The sequence below is a fragment of the Budorcas taxicolor genome, chromosome 16 (assembly GCF_023091745.1).
Source record: "Budorcas taxicolor isolate Tak-1 chromosome 16, Takin1.1, whole genome shotgun sequence".
NCBI classification, from domain to species: Eukaryota; Metazoa; Chordata; class Mammalia; order Artiodactyla; family Bovidae; genus Budorcas; species Budorcas taxicolor.
In genome coordinates, this window is record NC_068925.1 from 44,743,910 (window position 1) to 44,759,290 (window position 15,381).

At 43.0% G+C, this 15,381-nt stretch overlaps 1 protein-coding gene across 1 annotated transcript in view; it reads right to left on the bottom strand.

The window, feature by feature from the left end:
- Window positions 1-1,545: 1,545 nt before the first annotated feature.
- The window catches only part of SLC25A33 (solute carrier family 25 member 33), a 31,949-nt gene continuing 18,113 nt past the window's right edge, over window positions 1,546-15,381 (bottom strand). Inside the window, exons 3-7 of the mRNA XM_052653492.1 lie at window positions 11,428-11,505; window positions 9,367-9,467; window positions 6,814-6,880; window positions 3,250-3,530; window positions 1,546-2,048 (exon numbers count right to left, since the gene is read on the bottom strand). Of these exons, the coding sequence (XP_052509452.1) occupies window positions 1,846-2,048; window positions 3,250-3,530; window positions 6,814-6,880; window positions 9,367-9,467; window positions 11,428-11,505 (730 nt within the window). The 3' untranslated portion in view covers window positions 1,546-1,845. The remainder of the gene's footprint in view (window positions 2,049-3,249; window positions 3,531-6,813; window positions 6,881-9,366; window positions 9,468-11,427; window positions 11,506-15,381) is intronic.

A 15,381-nucleotide genomic window follows, 5' to 3' on the forward strand; every position in this document is an offset into this window, starting at 1 on the left:
GGTGGGTTATTTACTACTGAGCCACCAGGGAAGCCCCCTCAGATTTTTCCTATGAATATTAAAATAGGAAGATGTTGCTCAGTTAAAATGAGCTTCTGGAATAGAAATCTCTTTGCTGTCAAGCACTACAGAGCTTGACTAAAGTCATTTATTTTGATTTCCATTTAGTGTTGACAGTTGGAGCAAATTATACTAGAGGGCTCAGAAACACCAACCAACCTACTTTATGACCAAAAGTGAACAAAAGTTAACTCAACTGTATTTCAATTTGAAAATATCCTCCTCTCATCCCTACCAGAACATATGCCTGAAACTGAAACTGAAGCTACAAGGTATCCATGAGTAGAATCATTATCTTTCTAAATATTCAGGCTGAAAAATAACCTTAATGTATAATACATACAGACTGCAGTGAAAGGGCTAATGGGAAGATTGTACATAGATCTTACCTGCCTTCTATCTTACTTTTTGTTGTTTATTAAAGTTCCTTTATAAATGGGGGGTGGAGCAGGGAGTGGTTTAAAACTCTGGTAATTTCTCATTTCCAGGACTTTTAACCTTTTACTAGGGTATTTCAGTATTACCTGTGCCTCCTACCAGGATAAAAGGGGACTCTCTTGGAGGAGCAGGCAGTCAATCCTGCACCCTGCCCCTCTTCTCCAGTGGTGGAGCCCCCACAACAGGGCTGAAGACCCCAGAGGGCAGGTCTGCCGCTTGCTAGCCATGTTCCACACTCACAGCCAACTCGGGAGGTGCCGAAGGCTCTCACAAGGTCCCTGGGCTTGACTAGGCTGAACCTGGGGAAATACACCCAGGGGCAAGGAAGTTGGTAAACTGTTCTTTAAAACTCTTGCCTTTGGCACTTCCCTGGTGGTCCACTGGTTAAGACTCCGAGCTTCCAATGCAAGGGGAATGGGTTTGTTCTCTGGTCAGGGAACTAAGATCCCACATGTTGTGCAGTGTGGCCAAAATAATATAAACTCTTGCCTTTGGTTCAAACTGGGGATAGAGGGTAACTTCTGGGAAAGGTTTATGTACGCTCAGTTCCTCAGTCGTGTCCGACTCTGTGTGATCCTATGGACTGAAGCCCTCCATGCTCCTCTGTCCATGGGATTCTCCCAGTCAAGAATACTGGAGTGGGTTGCCATTTCCTCCTCCAGGGGATCTTCCCGACACAGGGATCAGACCTGAGTCTTCTGTGTTTCCTGCACTGGCAGGTGGATTCTTTACCACTAAGCTACCTGGGAAAAGGTTTATAGTTTAAAATATTTAGTGTCAGGAAGTTGTATTTACTTTTTTTTAACTTGGCAGCAGGAGAGCTCAGATGATCTAGAAATGAAGAAGGGAGACCAGCTGGGAGGTCTGTCCTGGTCTGCCCGGTGCCATCAAGCTGTGACACTTTTTATCTTTCCATCAGAGCAGGATATAACATATTAGAAAACAACTGTTCTTTTAGTTTATCTCTGCATTTCTAAGCTTATGCTTAACTGAAGTCGTTAGCTAAAGTTTACCATACGGTGGACAAAAAAGAGGACACAAACCAAATTTATACTTAAATTAAATACCATGATTTAATTTACTGGCTGCTTAATCCTGTATTCTCTTAAGTTAAAAAAACAAACTAACATAAACACCAACCAAAAGTAGTTATAATTAACTGTTAACGTTAATGAATTTACACCTTCCAGAAAGCATGAATCCAAAAGGAAATGTCTAACAGGTGATGTGAGCCAAGTATTCTATGGCTTTCCTGTTTCGGTCTCAAACATTCTACATGTCAATGGAAAAAAAAAATTCTCTAGGGTTTCTCAGTTTTATTCTTCTAGAGCACAGTTTTCTGGCCTGTTACTGAGCATGGTCTTCTAACAGATACACAATTAACTCGTAGGTAGACAACACAATGGCAGTGTTTGGTATCTGCCGGATGAGCTGGGCAAAGAGTCCTCTATAAAAGGCCAGGTAGCCTTCTTCCCGGAAGACCAGCCGAGCAGTCTGGACGAAAGTCTTGTACTTGCTGCCCTCCTCCCGGAGCCGCGTCCTGATGACTTCTGCGGGAAGAGACACACATTTCAGGCTATGGGTGAACTGAACTTCCGAAGGGTGCATGGAGAGAAGGCAAAGCACACAGCTTTACACACGTTCATGTGCAACTGTGGCTCTTCGCCACCTCAGCTCCGTTAAGATGGGGCAGCCACACAGACCATGAAGAGTTCTTTTCAGAACATTTTCTAACTCTAGGAATTGGTCAATTGTCCCAAGACTTATTATGTATACTTCTAAGGGGTAAGAGTGCCAAATGACTTCTAAAGGATTAGAAAAATAATAGTTTCAGTTGAATAAGACAATTTTAAGACAGTTTATCGTTTTCTACTCTTAAGTAAATGCTGTCACTTCCCTAGAGGCCTAATTTATATTAAATATAGTGAGTGGTATCTCCAACAAGGCTTATCTTCCCATGTACTCCTCAACTTTCACATCCTACTAGGATCCCTCTCCACTCCATCCAGCTTAAAAAACCACCTCCTCCTTTCTCAGAGTCTTGCCCACCTGGCCCGGCCTCACCCTGGCCCCTGCAGCATGACACCTGGCACTGCCTGTCAAGCGGACTTCAGGGCATGTGATGTGGGAAGTGGCAGAGCCCCTCCCTGAGAGCCCGTGGGGCTGCGCGGTGCCCTGGCACATGACGAGGCCTCAATGGCCTGTTGCAAGTTGGCCGTGTGCAATGCCACAGCTGACCGTGCAGCAGGCGTTGGAAAACAAAACCTGTTTTTCATGGCACAATAAACTGAGCTGTTTTTTTTTTTTTTAAGTAGTTCAGCAGAACATGAGGTCTATTATGAATTCCTTACAAAATAAACTTACCCAACAAAGTAGCTTTCCTCAGCACTCCATTCAAGGTGGAAGCTGAGATAATTTTTTTTTTTTAAAAAGCTTGGCTCCCGTATCATTTTTTAATTGAGGAATTTTAAATAAAATCCAGATTTTTTTGTTTCTTTGAAAACATCAGATGTTCCACAACACAGGGCTCACATTCTGCCGAGTGCTGGCCACAATCAGATGGAGCCAAGGAAAGCAGAGCTCCCACCACCTGCGTGACCTGCATGCACGAGATGAAGCCGGCTGTACTGGGACTCAGCTACCTTGCATCACCCGCAGGTACCTGCATCTCCATTTGAACCCCAGAGACCTGGAAGTACTGACACATACCAATGGCCACTGCACCGCGCTGGAAGGCCAGGCAGGACCTACCGTGGGGGTACGCGACACAGGAGGCGCATCCCTTAGAAAGAGCAGCAGCTGCCATAAGTCCAAAAAAATTTGTGGAATTTTTCTCAGTCCCATTTGTAGAAGAGGCTAACGGAGCTTCTTTCAGATACTTCTTTAAACTTTCATAAATAGCAAAACAGATGATGGTTTCCGAAATCCCAGCATACGAGGCAGTTAATCCCCTGTAGAAGCCGCGGATGCCTTCTGTCTGGTAAACGTATCGGGCACACTGGAGTGTGTTCATCTGCTTGGAGCCTCGCACTCTGCACAAAGGGGACCAATGACAGGCCATTATGACACATGCTGAGGAGCCTGCCTGCTGCCCCCGAGTCACAAGGATGATAAAGAGAAAGTACATGGGGAGGCACCATAGTCCTCCTTGGTCTGGGGTTGACTGAGTCCTGTCCACTGTGAGGCCAGGCCCATCAGCTACGTGGGGCCACAGGCGTACAGGATGGCACGCGCATCTGTCCCAACTCGCAGACAAGTGCTCACAGTCTTCGATCTACCTTTGGGAAGAGCTAGATGGAGGGTGTTTACCAAAGAGGAAAATATGTAACAGAATCAAAACCATCCATGTGTCTACACATTTGGATGGATGGTACAAAGACTAGACTGAAAGAGTCGTGAAGGCAGTAAGACATGGGGAAGCGCTTAAAGTGGAGAGCAAGACGAAATTCCATGAAAAGTACAATTATAATACAAACACGCTTTAAGGAAACGCTGAAGGAAAACCCGCCGAGAATCTCACCGGGTGGAGTTTAAGTGCTCTCTGTTTCCACTGTAGTCTCCAAATGCTGTTATTTTGACTCTTTCTTTTTCGAGTTTACTTATCTGGCCGCGCCGGGTCTTAGTTGCGGCGTGCAGGATCTTTGGTTGTGGCATGTGGGATCTCAGTTCTGGACCACAGATTGAAACCAGAGCCCCTGCATCAGGGTCTTGGAGTCTTAGCTGCTGGACCACCAGGGAAGTCCCTCCATTATTCCCACATTTGTAAAATTATAAACATGGGAGAAACTATACAATAACTAAAAGGCCTTCAGCTTGGATGCTCCTGCCCCACGACAGGAAGTTTCCATAAACTGCCTGGATACACACAGAATCCCAGGACTGGATAGCGTTCACACTGGGCGCATGTAGGAGACACTCCTGTGGGGGAGCAGATCAATGTACTGGGTTCCCCCACTCTGGCTCCCTACCTGGAATGACCTTTGTAACGCAAATGCAAGCACCCCACTCCCCTGTTTACCATCCTCTCATATGGGGTCTCTCAGTCTTGGCACTACTGAGATTTCTGGGGCTGGACAGTTCTCTGCTGGGGGTGGTCCTATGTGTTGTAGAGTTCTAGCAGTCTCCCTGGTCTCTACCCACTAGATACCACCTAAGCTGTGAGAAACAAATATCCAGACGCTGCCAAACATCCCCTGGGGATAGGGCCCTGGAATCCCTGCTCTAATAGCTCTACACTGCCTCCAAATACAGCCGAGTCCAAGCTCCCGTTCCTCCCCAGGGCTTTTAAGGATGCGGCTTCTCCAGCCTTATCTCCCTGTACCTCTTTCCTTCCCCAGCACATTCATGACACACCCCATCTGTCTGCTGCTCAGAATGAACAAAGCTTCCCTGTCTCCAAATTGGCTGCACACCTCTGAGTCTCTGCCTGAGGCACCTTCACTGCCAGTGCCCACTGGGCTCCTGGGCATAGGGAGACATCCCTGCCACAAGAGCCCCTCCCTGGCTGCTTCCCTGCACGTCCCATGCAGACTGCATCAGGGACTCCTCTCCACCCCCTCAGGGTCCTGGAACACTGCTGGCCCCTTCTCCCACCAGCCTGTAATTCTATTTTCTGTGAGGCTGTGAGCTCTGGGAAGGCCAGGCTTGTGTCTTGTTCTCTGCTGCTTCTGCTGCCACTGGTGCACAGGAAAACATGCAACAAACCCTCGTTGTTGATGGCTCTGTCAACAGAGCCCCCCCAAACATAGCTTTAAAATGTCCTGAGCACAGGTCATACCAGGCAGATTGTAACAAATGCACATAAAGAAGGCTCTCAGCTGACCCATGCGTTTACCCCCTGCTAAACAGAAGTGATGTGAGGACACTGTGTGCACACTTGGACGTAACTGCCTGAGGTTCTAGGAGAGGACTGGTCAGGAGGTCGCAGGACAGGAGGTTCTTGAGGGTTCTATTCCTGGTGAGGAAGGCAGATTCAAGGAGACCGAAGCAAGAAACCACGTGACATTTTTTGAAAATTGCCAAGGACCTTGAAGGTTAAGCTGAGGAGTTGGGATTTGACCCTGACAGTAACTGACATTCATTGAAGGCTTCTGAGCAAGATATCTCTTCTAAATGATTAGACTAGACCTGGTACATTTTAGAAGGTTCCTTCAGGTAGAACGGACAGGGAATGTCAAAGACCCACTTCAGAGGTTACCCAGGTCATTCGAGAGAAAAATAAGCAAAGGCAGAGCCCACCTTCATTTCTAGGTGGAGCTCTCGCTTGTTCTCTCCCCTCTTTTCTCTACAGGTAGCTTAAGGTTAGATTGGACTAGCTGGAAGTTTCCAGAGCCCCACACACATTTCTAGGCAACCTAGTAACAAAAGGGTCCTTAGAATCCTGTCAGAAAACGTTGTTTATCATCATCATCACTGACTTGAAATTACAGTAGTTACTGGGATGTTCCTTGATCTTGTTATTTAATATACTAAAGAAGTATACTAACATATTATAACTTTTAAAAACATTGATAACTGTGTTTCAATAATTGGTTTTCATTGCTTTTAAAAATGTCATTCTAGGGCTTTCCTGGTGGTACAGGAGTTAAGAATTTGCCTGCCAATGCAGCGGACATGGGTTCCATCCCTGGTCCACGAAGATTCCACATGCAACTAAGCCTTCAAGCCACAACTATTGAGTCTCTGTGCCTAGAGCCCACGCTCCGCAACAAGAGGAGCCACTGTACTGAGACGTCCAAGCACCCCTGCTCAGTGCAACTAGAGAAAGCCCACTCACAGCAATGAAGACCCAGTGCAAAAAAGAGAAAAAGAATCATTCCAAAAAGTGCCTGTAGGCTTCACTAGAGACTGCCAAAGGAGCCCAGAGCATAAGAGATGTTAAGAATCCCTGGCTACAGTTTTGGGGGAGAAATCCAGGCTATTCGAGGGCTTTGGGAGACTAAAATGCCCCTTCTGAGGCTTTGGGCGCTGCTGTTCTGGCACCTTCCCACAAGAGAGGCCATTTAGAGCACAGTTCACAGCACTCCACCTGGGGGCGGGGTCTCCCAGGACTACCGCGGGGATCAGGGGCCACACCTGAATGAACTCCTGACATGCCCTTGTGTGTTATTTCTGCTGGCCTTTGTCTCCCCCCTGAGGCTTGGCAGTATAAACCTCAACACAAGAGAAGTTTCTACATATGCTTATATGCAGATAGAACAAAGATGAGGATGGCTAAGGATGCTACAGGTCTCACTCTGTAACTGGAACTGGCGGAAGAAAAAAACCCCTAAGAATTCAAGTCTTACATTAGGGAAGTAACAAGTAAAAACTTACTTCCGTTCTAGCTGCATCCGGGTTTTAACCATCCATATAGGGTTCATTAAGGAATTCGTGACAAAAGCTGGAATAAAAAAAAAAAAACAAAAACAAATACAAAATGTTATCACCGAACAGATCTAATGCTTATTAAAGCCATGTCTTCCATATGATAAACCTTGAAATCAGGCTTTCAATGGGTTAATAATAAAAATGGTTAGAAGCAGTTCCATTTCCACACAACAGATGAAAAATATAATCCCCTAAAATGTAACATCTATTGGTAATTCTGAACTAAAGTAAATCTCAATTTTCTTGAGCCCTGTCCATGGACAGAGGATCCCGCCTGGAGAGTCGAAAGGGTCACAAAGAGGAGGACACAACTGAGCAACTGAGGATGACTACTAGTCCTTCCAGACTCTAGCTGGTGCTGTTGGTACTCCTGTTAATGTGATTCCTATGGTGGTAAATATGAAACTATTCTGAAACTCAATTGAAAGCGTCAGGTCCAGAAATAGTTTGTTTTAAAGAAATGATGATCTAATCTGAAAGAATATCTTATATTTAACTTAAAATAGAAGAAACTAAATCTCCATTTACCTGAATCCAAACTTAGACATTTTGATATCTGATTGATCATTTTAGGAAATCGACATTTTAAGACTGGTCTGCCTACAGGAACCATCTTTAAGTCTTCTCCATCTTAATGTTGTTAATCACTCTGCTGCTGCTGCTGCTAAGTCGTTTCAGTCATGTCCGACTCTTCGCAGACTACAGCCTACCAGGCTCCTCTGCCCATGGGAGTTTCCAGGCAAGTGTCCTGGAGTGGGTTGCCATTGTCTTCTCCATCAACCAAAAAAGCAGCAGTATCGTGTATCACTGACTTGACACACAGCAAGTCCTCTGGAATATGTCATCCCTTCCACAGTCTAAATAAATTGATTAGATAATATGATTGGTGCTGTTGGTATTTCTGTTAATGTGATTCCTATGGTGGTTAATACGAAACTATTCTAAAACTCAACTGAAAGCATCAGGTCCAGAAATAATTTGTTTTATATTAGATATATAGATTTATTAGATATATAGATTTATATTTTAGATTAGATAATTAGATAATATGATAAATTGATTAGATAATATGACCCTAGACATGCTTCAGTTGTGTCCGACTCTTTTCAACCCTATGGACCCTGTCAGGCTCCTCTGTCCATGGGATTCTCCGGGCAAGGATACTGGAGTGGGTTGCCATACCCTTCTCCAGGGCATCTTCCTGGCCCAGAAATCAAACCTGCATCTTTTATGTCTACCTGTACTGGCAAGCAGGTTCTTAACCACTAGTGCCATTTGGGAAGACCCACGCAGATAGTCCGCAGATCAACAGGACCTACTGTATAGCGTGGGAAACGATACTCAGTATCTTGTAATAGACCATAAGAAACTGAATCACTCTGCTGTATACTCGAAACTAACACAACTTTGTAAATCAACTACACTTGCATTATAAAAAAAGAAAAAAAAAAAGAATGCTACCAGGAAGGAGGGGCAAAACCAATTACAGCAACATTAGCTCCTTGAAACAGCAAATTGAGGATTATTTAAAAAACAAAATTTCCCTTCAGGTCCATTTTATTTACCAACGGTTTCTCTAAGTTAATTTGTCAAAAGTTGCAAAACCGGTACACAGCTTTTAGTTTATGGCTAACTCACTATTGGCTGAGGCAGTGAGGCCCCACACTCCATCCCTTTGACCTCCCTGCCAGCTCCATATCCTGTAAACACCTTTCTTGTGAAGCATCTTTGCTAATGTCATTTTCCATTTGGGATCCAAAAATTATCTGTAACTATTCAGATGGATTCCTAGTACTTTTATTTGGAGGAACAGGAACAAAATGGATACATACAATTTAGAGGTCAGCAGAGGGTGGAAATTTTTCATAAAACGTCAATTTAATTCTCTAAAATACCTATTTAAACAGACATAAAATTTATATTGAAAATGGCATGGCCTTCTCGCAGCAATCTACAACTGACATATTTCTGCCAAGAATTTCCTGGGAGAAAAATCCTGTTGTGAGTTTTCTATGGTAGGTGGAATGATTCCCTCAAAAAAGAACAGAAACGACACCTGATCTATCACCAACCCTGCTGAACAAACCCCACTACAAGCCCCAAGCCCTCATCACAGAATCCAGCTGCTAAGCACAACTGTACACAGGGTATGCTAGACACCTGGGAAGTCACAGAAAAAGCAGCTCAAAGTTTAGAAAATAATGTGATAGAAAGACATGAAAACACATTAATATTCCTTTAAAAGACACATCACACTAACCAACAGCACGCATGAGAACATGTCAATCTTAACATGTCAATCTTAAGGGAGAATAAATGGAAGCAAGTTACAAGCTGTTCTCAAATACTCAGATTTTATCAATTCTAACATAGTTTCAGAAAAATGAGTTCAGGTGCAAAAGAAACAGAGAGCCAATTTTTAACTCCTGGAAAGAGACTTTCTGGCACAATGCATGCTTTAGGGAGCTGAGACATTCAGCACTCACTGGTGTAACACACCTGCAGAACCAGCTGAGAATATGTGCACGATGTTGCTGTTTGGCACGAAGACGCCATTGAACTGCTCTTTGGCTTTGGAGTAGCAGGCGAAGTACACAGCCCTGTCAGAGCAAAGAGAGAACACGGTCAGGACATCTTGGGACACTGGCTCCATGCAACCTCTTGATAAATTCAGGAATATGGGGAAGGGGTTAACAGGTAATCGCAAGCTTAACCTCGTCTGGGCTCAAACCAAAACCTGCTGCAGGCACCTTGGGGAAGCTCCCTTCTTGTCCCTCCAGAAAGTGTGATGATGGAAGTGTCCTAAATAACTGAGGAAGACGAGGTTTTGATAGTATACGTATGAAGTCCATTTACATTCTTCATTCTGGATAAATGCCAATCCTCTTAAGCACCAACATATATTGTAACTGTTAAAATTAATAATACAATTCCAACGTGTATCACATGTGTCCTGCCTTACACCACAAGGAGTGTGTCACATGTAATTTGGACTTTTTTCCTGATAACTCGGAACCACAAAGGAAACATGCAGGCTGGCACACGTTTCCATAAAGGGCTCCCTCCACTGATGCACTCCCTACCCCAGAACGGGACCGCTGGAGGGGTGGCAGCCCCTCCCACCCCGCCCCAGCTCTCCAGTCTCCTCTGCCTGTCTGCTTTCCCCTCGTCTGTCTCCTCTCAGATCAGGGCTGAGGAGCAGAGCCTGCTTGTGGTTTTCCCTGCTCTTCACCAGCAATGCCAGGGAAAATGGCATTCTTTTTTTCCAGCTGGCCAATGGATCAATTACAGAATGTATTTTTCAACCTAGGATGCTGACTACTTATCATGGTTGTGTTATGAAACTGTCTTTTTTTTTTCTAGGTCCCAACTGTTCTAAATGGGTGTGGTAGCCAAGACTCTATATCAGACTGATGGGCGTTACCAAGTTAAGCACTGTCCACAAGTAGAATGATTCCAGTTCTTCATCAACTACATATATGCAGCATGTCTGTGTTCTCTTAATAATGTGTGCCCTGTATAATCTCACAGGCTAGTACTTCCTGTATTTTCAATAGATTACACACACACAAGCTACGGAACTTCTAAAGGAACAAAAGGGTTTAATAAGAATCTGCATATTTATGATATCCTCGGGAAATCTGTGTATAAACTGGAGCACTGACCTGTAAGAATTCAAGATGCTTTTAGTCTTCACTTTATATAAAATGACATTCTCATTTTTGTTATAAAGATTCTCCTTAAAGTCTATTGTAAATGTCAATTCATATCAGTGTCCTAGCAGTTACACCCAGCTCCCCTTTCAGGAAGGCAACTTCTAGAAGCAGTTTCTTACCTATTTTTCAGAGATACACTGCCCCCACCCCTCCACATGCAGAAACATTCATTCCCTTTCATATCCACATGTGTGTATCCTCTGGATCAGTCCTGCCCAACAGAACTTCCTGCGGAACTGGAAATGCTCTATGCTTATGGTCCCGTAGGCAGGAGCCACTAGCCACATGTGAATGTTAAGTACCTGAAATGTGGCTGGTGAGACCAAGGAACTTAATTTTTAATTTTAATTAATTCAAGTAGCCCCATGGGTACAGCTCGATGTATTCAAATAAACTTGAAAGAAATTAAACCTTGTAACAAAAATGGGGATTTTAAAAAAATACATAAAGTAAAACCTAAAAGCCTTTAAAATTCCTTCAGATGAGTGTTTCCAAATGCAAATTTTGATGTGGGTCTGAGATCCCGTCATATAAATCAGCTCTTCGGTGATGCCACTGCTGCTGACCACACACCACACTTAGGAGGAGCAAACAGAGAAAGTTCTAGGTGATGGGAGCAGAATAATTTTCAACTTAAGAATACAACAACCGACAGCCTCTTTCTAACACACACACATTGAAAGACATACCAACAGTTAACACTATTTCTATACATCAGATGCATTTAGGATTCTTACACAGAAAAAGAAACTAGTCATCTAGCAGTACTGCCCCTCTGGTTAAGAAAGGACTTGGTATATTACATACTGTATGTTGTGGGCTAGCTGAAAGGTTCAATGCTTACCTTGATGGTGCAACTCCAACCAAATTTGGACCCAAGCCTCTAAAAAGTGACTTTGGTCCCTCCTTCTCCAAGATTGACCTGAATAATAAGAAAAGGTGTATCTTTAAAATCCTTAGGCAAGGGCTATGCAAAACGATAAGGGGTAAATCTTCACATTAGCTCCTTGAATAAAGAACAGAATGTTTACAAACCCCCTGAGGTCTTATCTGATTATATTACAATACAGAATCAGAAGACTGAAGAATACTGCCTTCATTACTACAGTGAAAAAACATGCTTCAAAAGCTCTCTTGTCCACACAGGAGTAATGTTCAAGGTTTGCACAACATATGGGCATTCTTGTAAGGCAAAAAGAGCACCTGACAGGTATCACAGAATCTTTTCCTTACTAGCTGGTATAAAGTCCAAGCCTTGTAAGTGACCCCAAGGTGCACTCTTGTCTGCAAGGCCCAGACTCACTCTCTGGTCACGCTGAGGGTCACTAACTCTCTGCTCACCACACTAGACACCTCACTAAAGTACAATGCACATTTCTTTCTTCATGGCATCTGGGGAAGGTCAAAGCAGTGTGTTTCAAATGAAACCTGGCCACACAATGGAGTATCATTTGGTAATAAAAAGGAGAAGACTCTTGAGAGTCCCTTGGACAGCAAAGAGATGAAATCAATCAATCCTAAAGGAAATCAACCCTGAATATTCATTGGAAGGACTGATGCTGAAGCTCCAATACTTTGGCCACCTGATATGAAGAGCTGATTCATTGGAAAAGACCCTGATGCTGGGAAAGGTTGAGGGTAGGAGGAGAAGGGGTTGACAAGAGGATGAGATGGTTGTAGCATCATCAACTCAATGGACATGAGTTTGAGTAAACTCGGAGACAGTGAAGGGCAGGGAAGCCTGGCATGCTGCAGTCCATGGGGTTGCAAAGAGTTGGACATGACTGATCGATTGAACAGCAACAAAAAGGAAGTACTGATGACTCATACAAGGATGAAGCTTCAAAAAACATTAGGTTATATAAAAGCAGACACAAAAGGCCATATGTTGTATGATTTCATTTAGATGAAATAATCAGGAGACAAGTGTATCGACAGAATAGTGGCTGGCTGTCTAGGGCTGTGGGTTTGGGGATGGGGAGTGACTGCAAACAGTGAGGGGATTCTTGTAGTGGGAAGGAAAACATTCTAAAATCAAACTGTTGTCAAGGTTGTACAGAACTCTGTGAACATATTAAAACAGGTGAACTGTGTGCATTTAGTGGGCAACTGTATGGTACGTGAATTTCATCTTAAGTGCATTTTGAAAAAATTTTTAATTGACTTTATTTTTTCATTTGGCCACACCATTTGGCATGTGGGATCCTAGTTACCGATCAGGGATCAAACTGGTGCCTGCTGCAGTGGAAACACTGGACTGCCAGGGAAGCACTCTGAATTACATCTTACTAAAGCAGTTAAACCAAGAAACCCAGAGACTCACTGAAGAAGTTCTAAAAGATGAAAGAAATATTGGCAGTAACAGTTTTCATGGTTTTGTTCTTGTGCTAAATCAATCGCTTAACAAAAGATAAACGATATAACTGGAATACAGACTGTGGATTAGTTATATCAATATTAAATTTCCTAAATTTGAAAACCAAACATTTTCAGGGGATAAAAAAAAGTATGTATATAGAGCAAAAACAAATAAATAAATGTGGCAAAATGCTAAACACAAGAGACCTGAGGTAGAGTATAAGCAAGGTATGTGCCCTGTTCCTGTCACTTTTCTTTAAGTTGGAAATCATTTCACAATAAAAAACTTAAAAATGAAAAAGCTATAGGTCATAGGTTATAAAAATACTGAACTCATCCTAACACTCTAAAGGAACTATATGTTTTACTGCATTTTCACACTGGCCAGAATCAAGCCACTTGGTCCTTAACAGAGACATCAGAATTTGGTGTTTTCAACTTTAAATTCTTTACTGTTAACTCTTTCTCAAAACAGGATTCAGTTAAAAAAAAAAACAAACAAACAAACCATGCTCTCTGGGAAAAAAAACTTCTCTCAAATAACCACACCTTGAAGTGACCTACATCTCATAGTATAGTATGTGAAAGCTTTCAAATGGTCAATACATTTAGAATTTCTTCAAGTTTAGGCTCTGTCTGTGGTCCCCACAACTGTTCACTGTACCGCCAGCCCTAGGAGACACTTAAACACAATTAAGGGCGTCTCTGGCTCCAGGAAGCTGGGAGCCACGCATCTATAATGCAGTGAGGAACTGGTGTCCTCAAGTGACTCAGGCCTTTTAAGAGCTGCAAAAAGGCTGTCTCCATAGTGATGCACATTAACAGTGGGCAAAAAGTCAAATCTGTTATATAATTCAAACTTCCAACCTATCTAGATGTTTACAAAACTTTTCTGGAACAATCAAGTGCCTACTATAAATGGTACTCCTCAGCTTCAAAATAAAGCATGTTTAGGGCCCAGACTAAGTTTCCCACAGTCCTATAAGCTTTCATTTAGGAAAGAAATGCAGAAGGAAACTAGGGTCTTGTCTGGAGTGTTTTGTTCTCTTCCCTCTTTTAGATCAGGCTATGCATACCACAGATCAAGTTCCAAGACAAAGTTCTGAGCTGAAGCCATCAGCTTTTAAAATAAAAACTACCTCACTAACATATTACTTTTCACGTTAAAACGGTACTTGAAAAAACCCTGAAATAGTTTAAAGAACAAGAGTTTTGATTGGAACAATTTTTTTTTAAAGATTATGTCCTAAGACTTTTTAAGGCAGATACTTGAATAAACTGATTATGACCCTTTGGAAAATTTAATAGAGAGAGCCTAATTGTGTTAACATCTTGTCTTCAAATAACTATATTCAAAATATAAAGGTAATCAGTGCTCCAATGGAGAATACCTTTTCTCTAATAAATTAACCTGAGACATAAGCATACACTGATTTGTATTTTGAAAAATAAAATTCCTGTAAACAAATTCTGTTGTCTGTTAAGTCTTTAAATGTAGCACTTCCTGGAAGAATAAGATTAAAAATAAGCAGCTTAGTTTTAAATGAATAACCATCTGACTATAGGCCACCAGGCTCCTCTGTCCATGGAATTCTCCAGCAAAGAATACTGGAGTGGGTTGCCATTCCCTTCTCCAGGGGATCCTCCCAACCCAGGGATCGAACCTGGGTCTTCTACACTGCAGGCGGATTCTTCATTGTCTAAGCCACCAGGGAAACCGCCTGATAAACCCAATGGCTTCTAATTGTGAGCAGATGACATTGGTGGGCTTTGTGGGACAGAGAAAAGGCCTGGATCCTTGCTCTCAGTTCACCACTTCCTAGAAAAAGAGCCTGCTCAGTAGCCCCTCACCACTGCTCTAGCCTAGGGGTGATTAGTGGAAGAATCAGAAAGCACAGTCCAGTAATCCAGGAGGGTGAGGAAGGTGGTGGGGAACCAAAAAGCAGTCATCCTCTATTAAACTATCCTAAACGACAATGCTGCTTACACTGGTATACTGTCTGATGCAAGTACTGGGTAACATTCTGCTTTCAGAACTTAGTGACAAGAAACATACGCCTACCCCGAGGAGCATGTGTGCTTTCTCCAGATGAGAGCTATGTAGGGTGACAGGCCCCCTTTTGCCTTCATTACCAGGAAACTCAGCTATAAATCTTATGTTTAAAAAGTACAGGAAGTAGGTATTATGACAGCAGCTAATACTGGTTATTTGCACGGCAGGGGGAGGAGTGGGTGTCAAGCTCTTCATATTCAACATCTTACTGATGCGTCACGTTCTCTTTGTCCTGCGTTCTTGCCGTGAGGCAGGCATCATTCTCAGAGATTGGGGACACCTCAGTTGTCAGAACAAATCGAAGTCCCTACCTCTGGGGAACTTCTGTTCTGGGGGGAGCCCCCGCAGGGAGAGAAAATAAACAATATAAATCAGTACATTACAGTG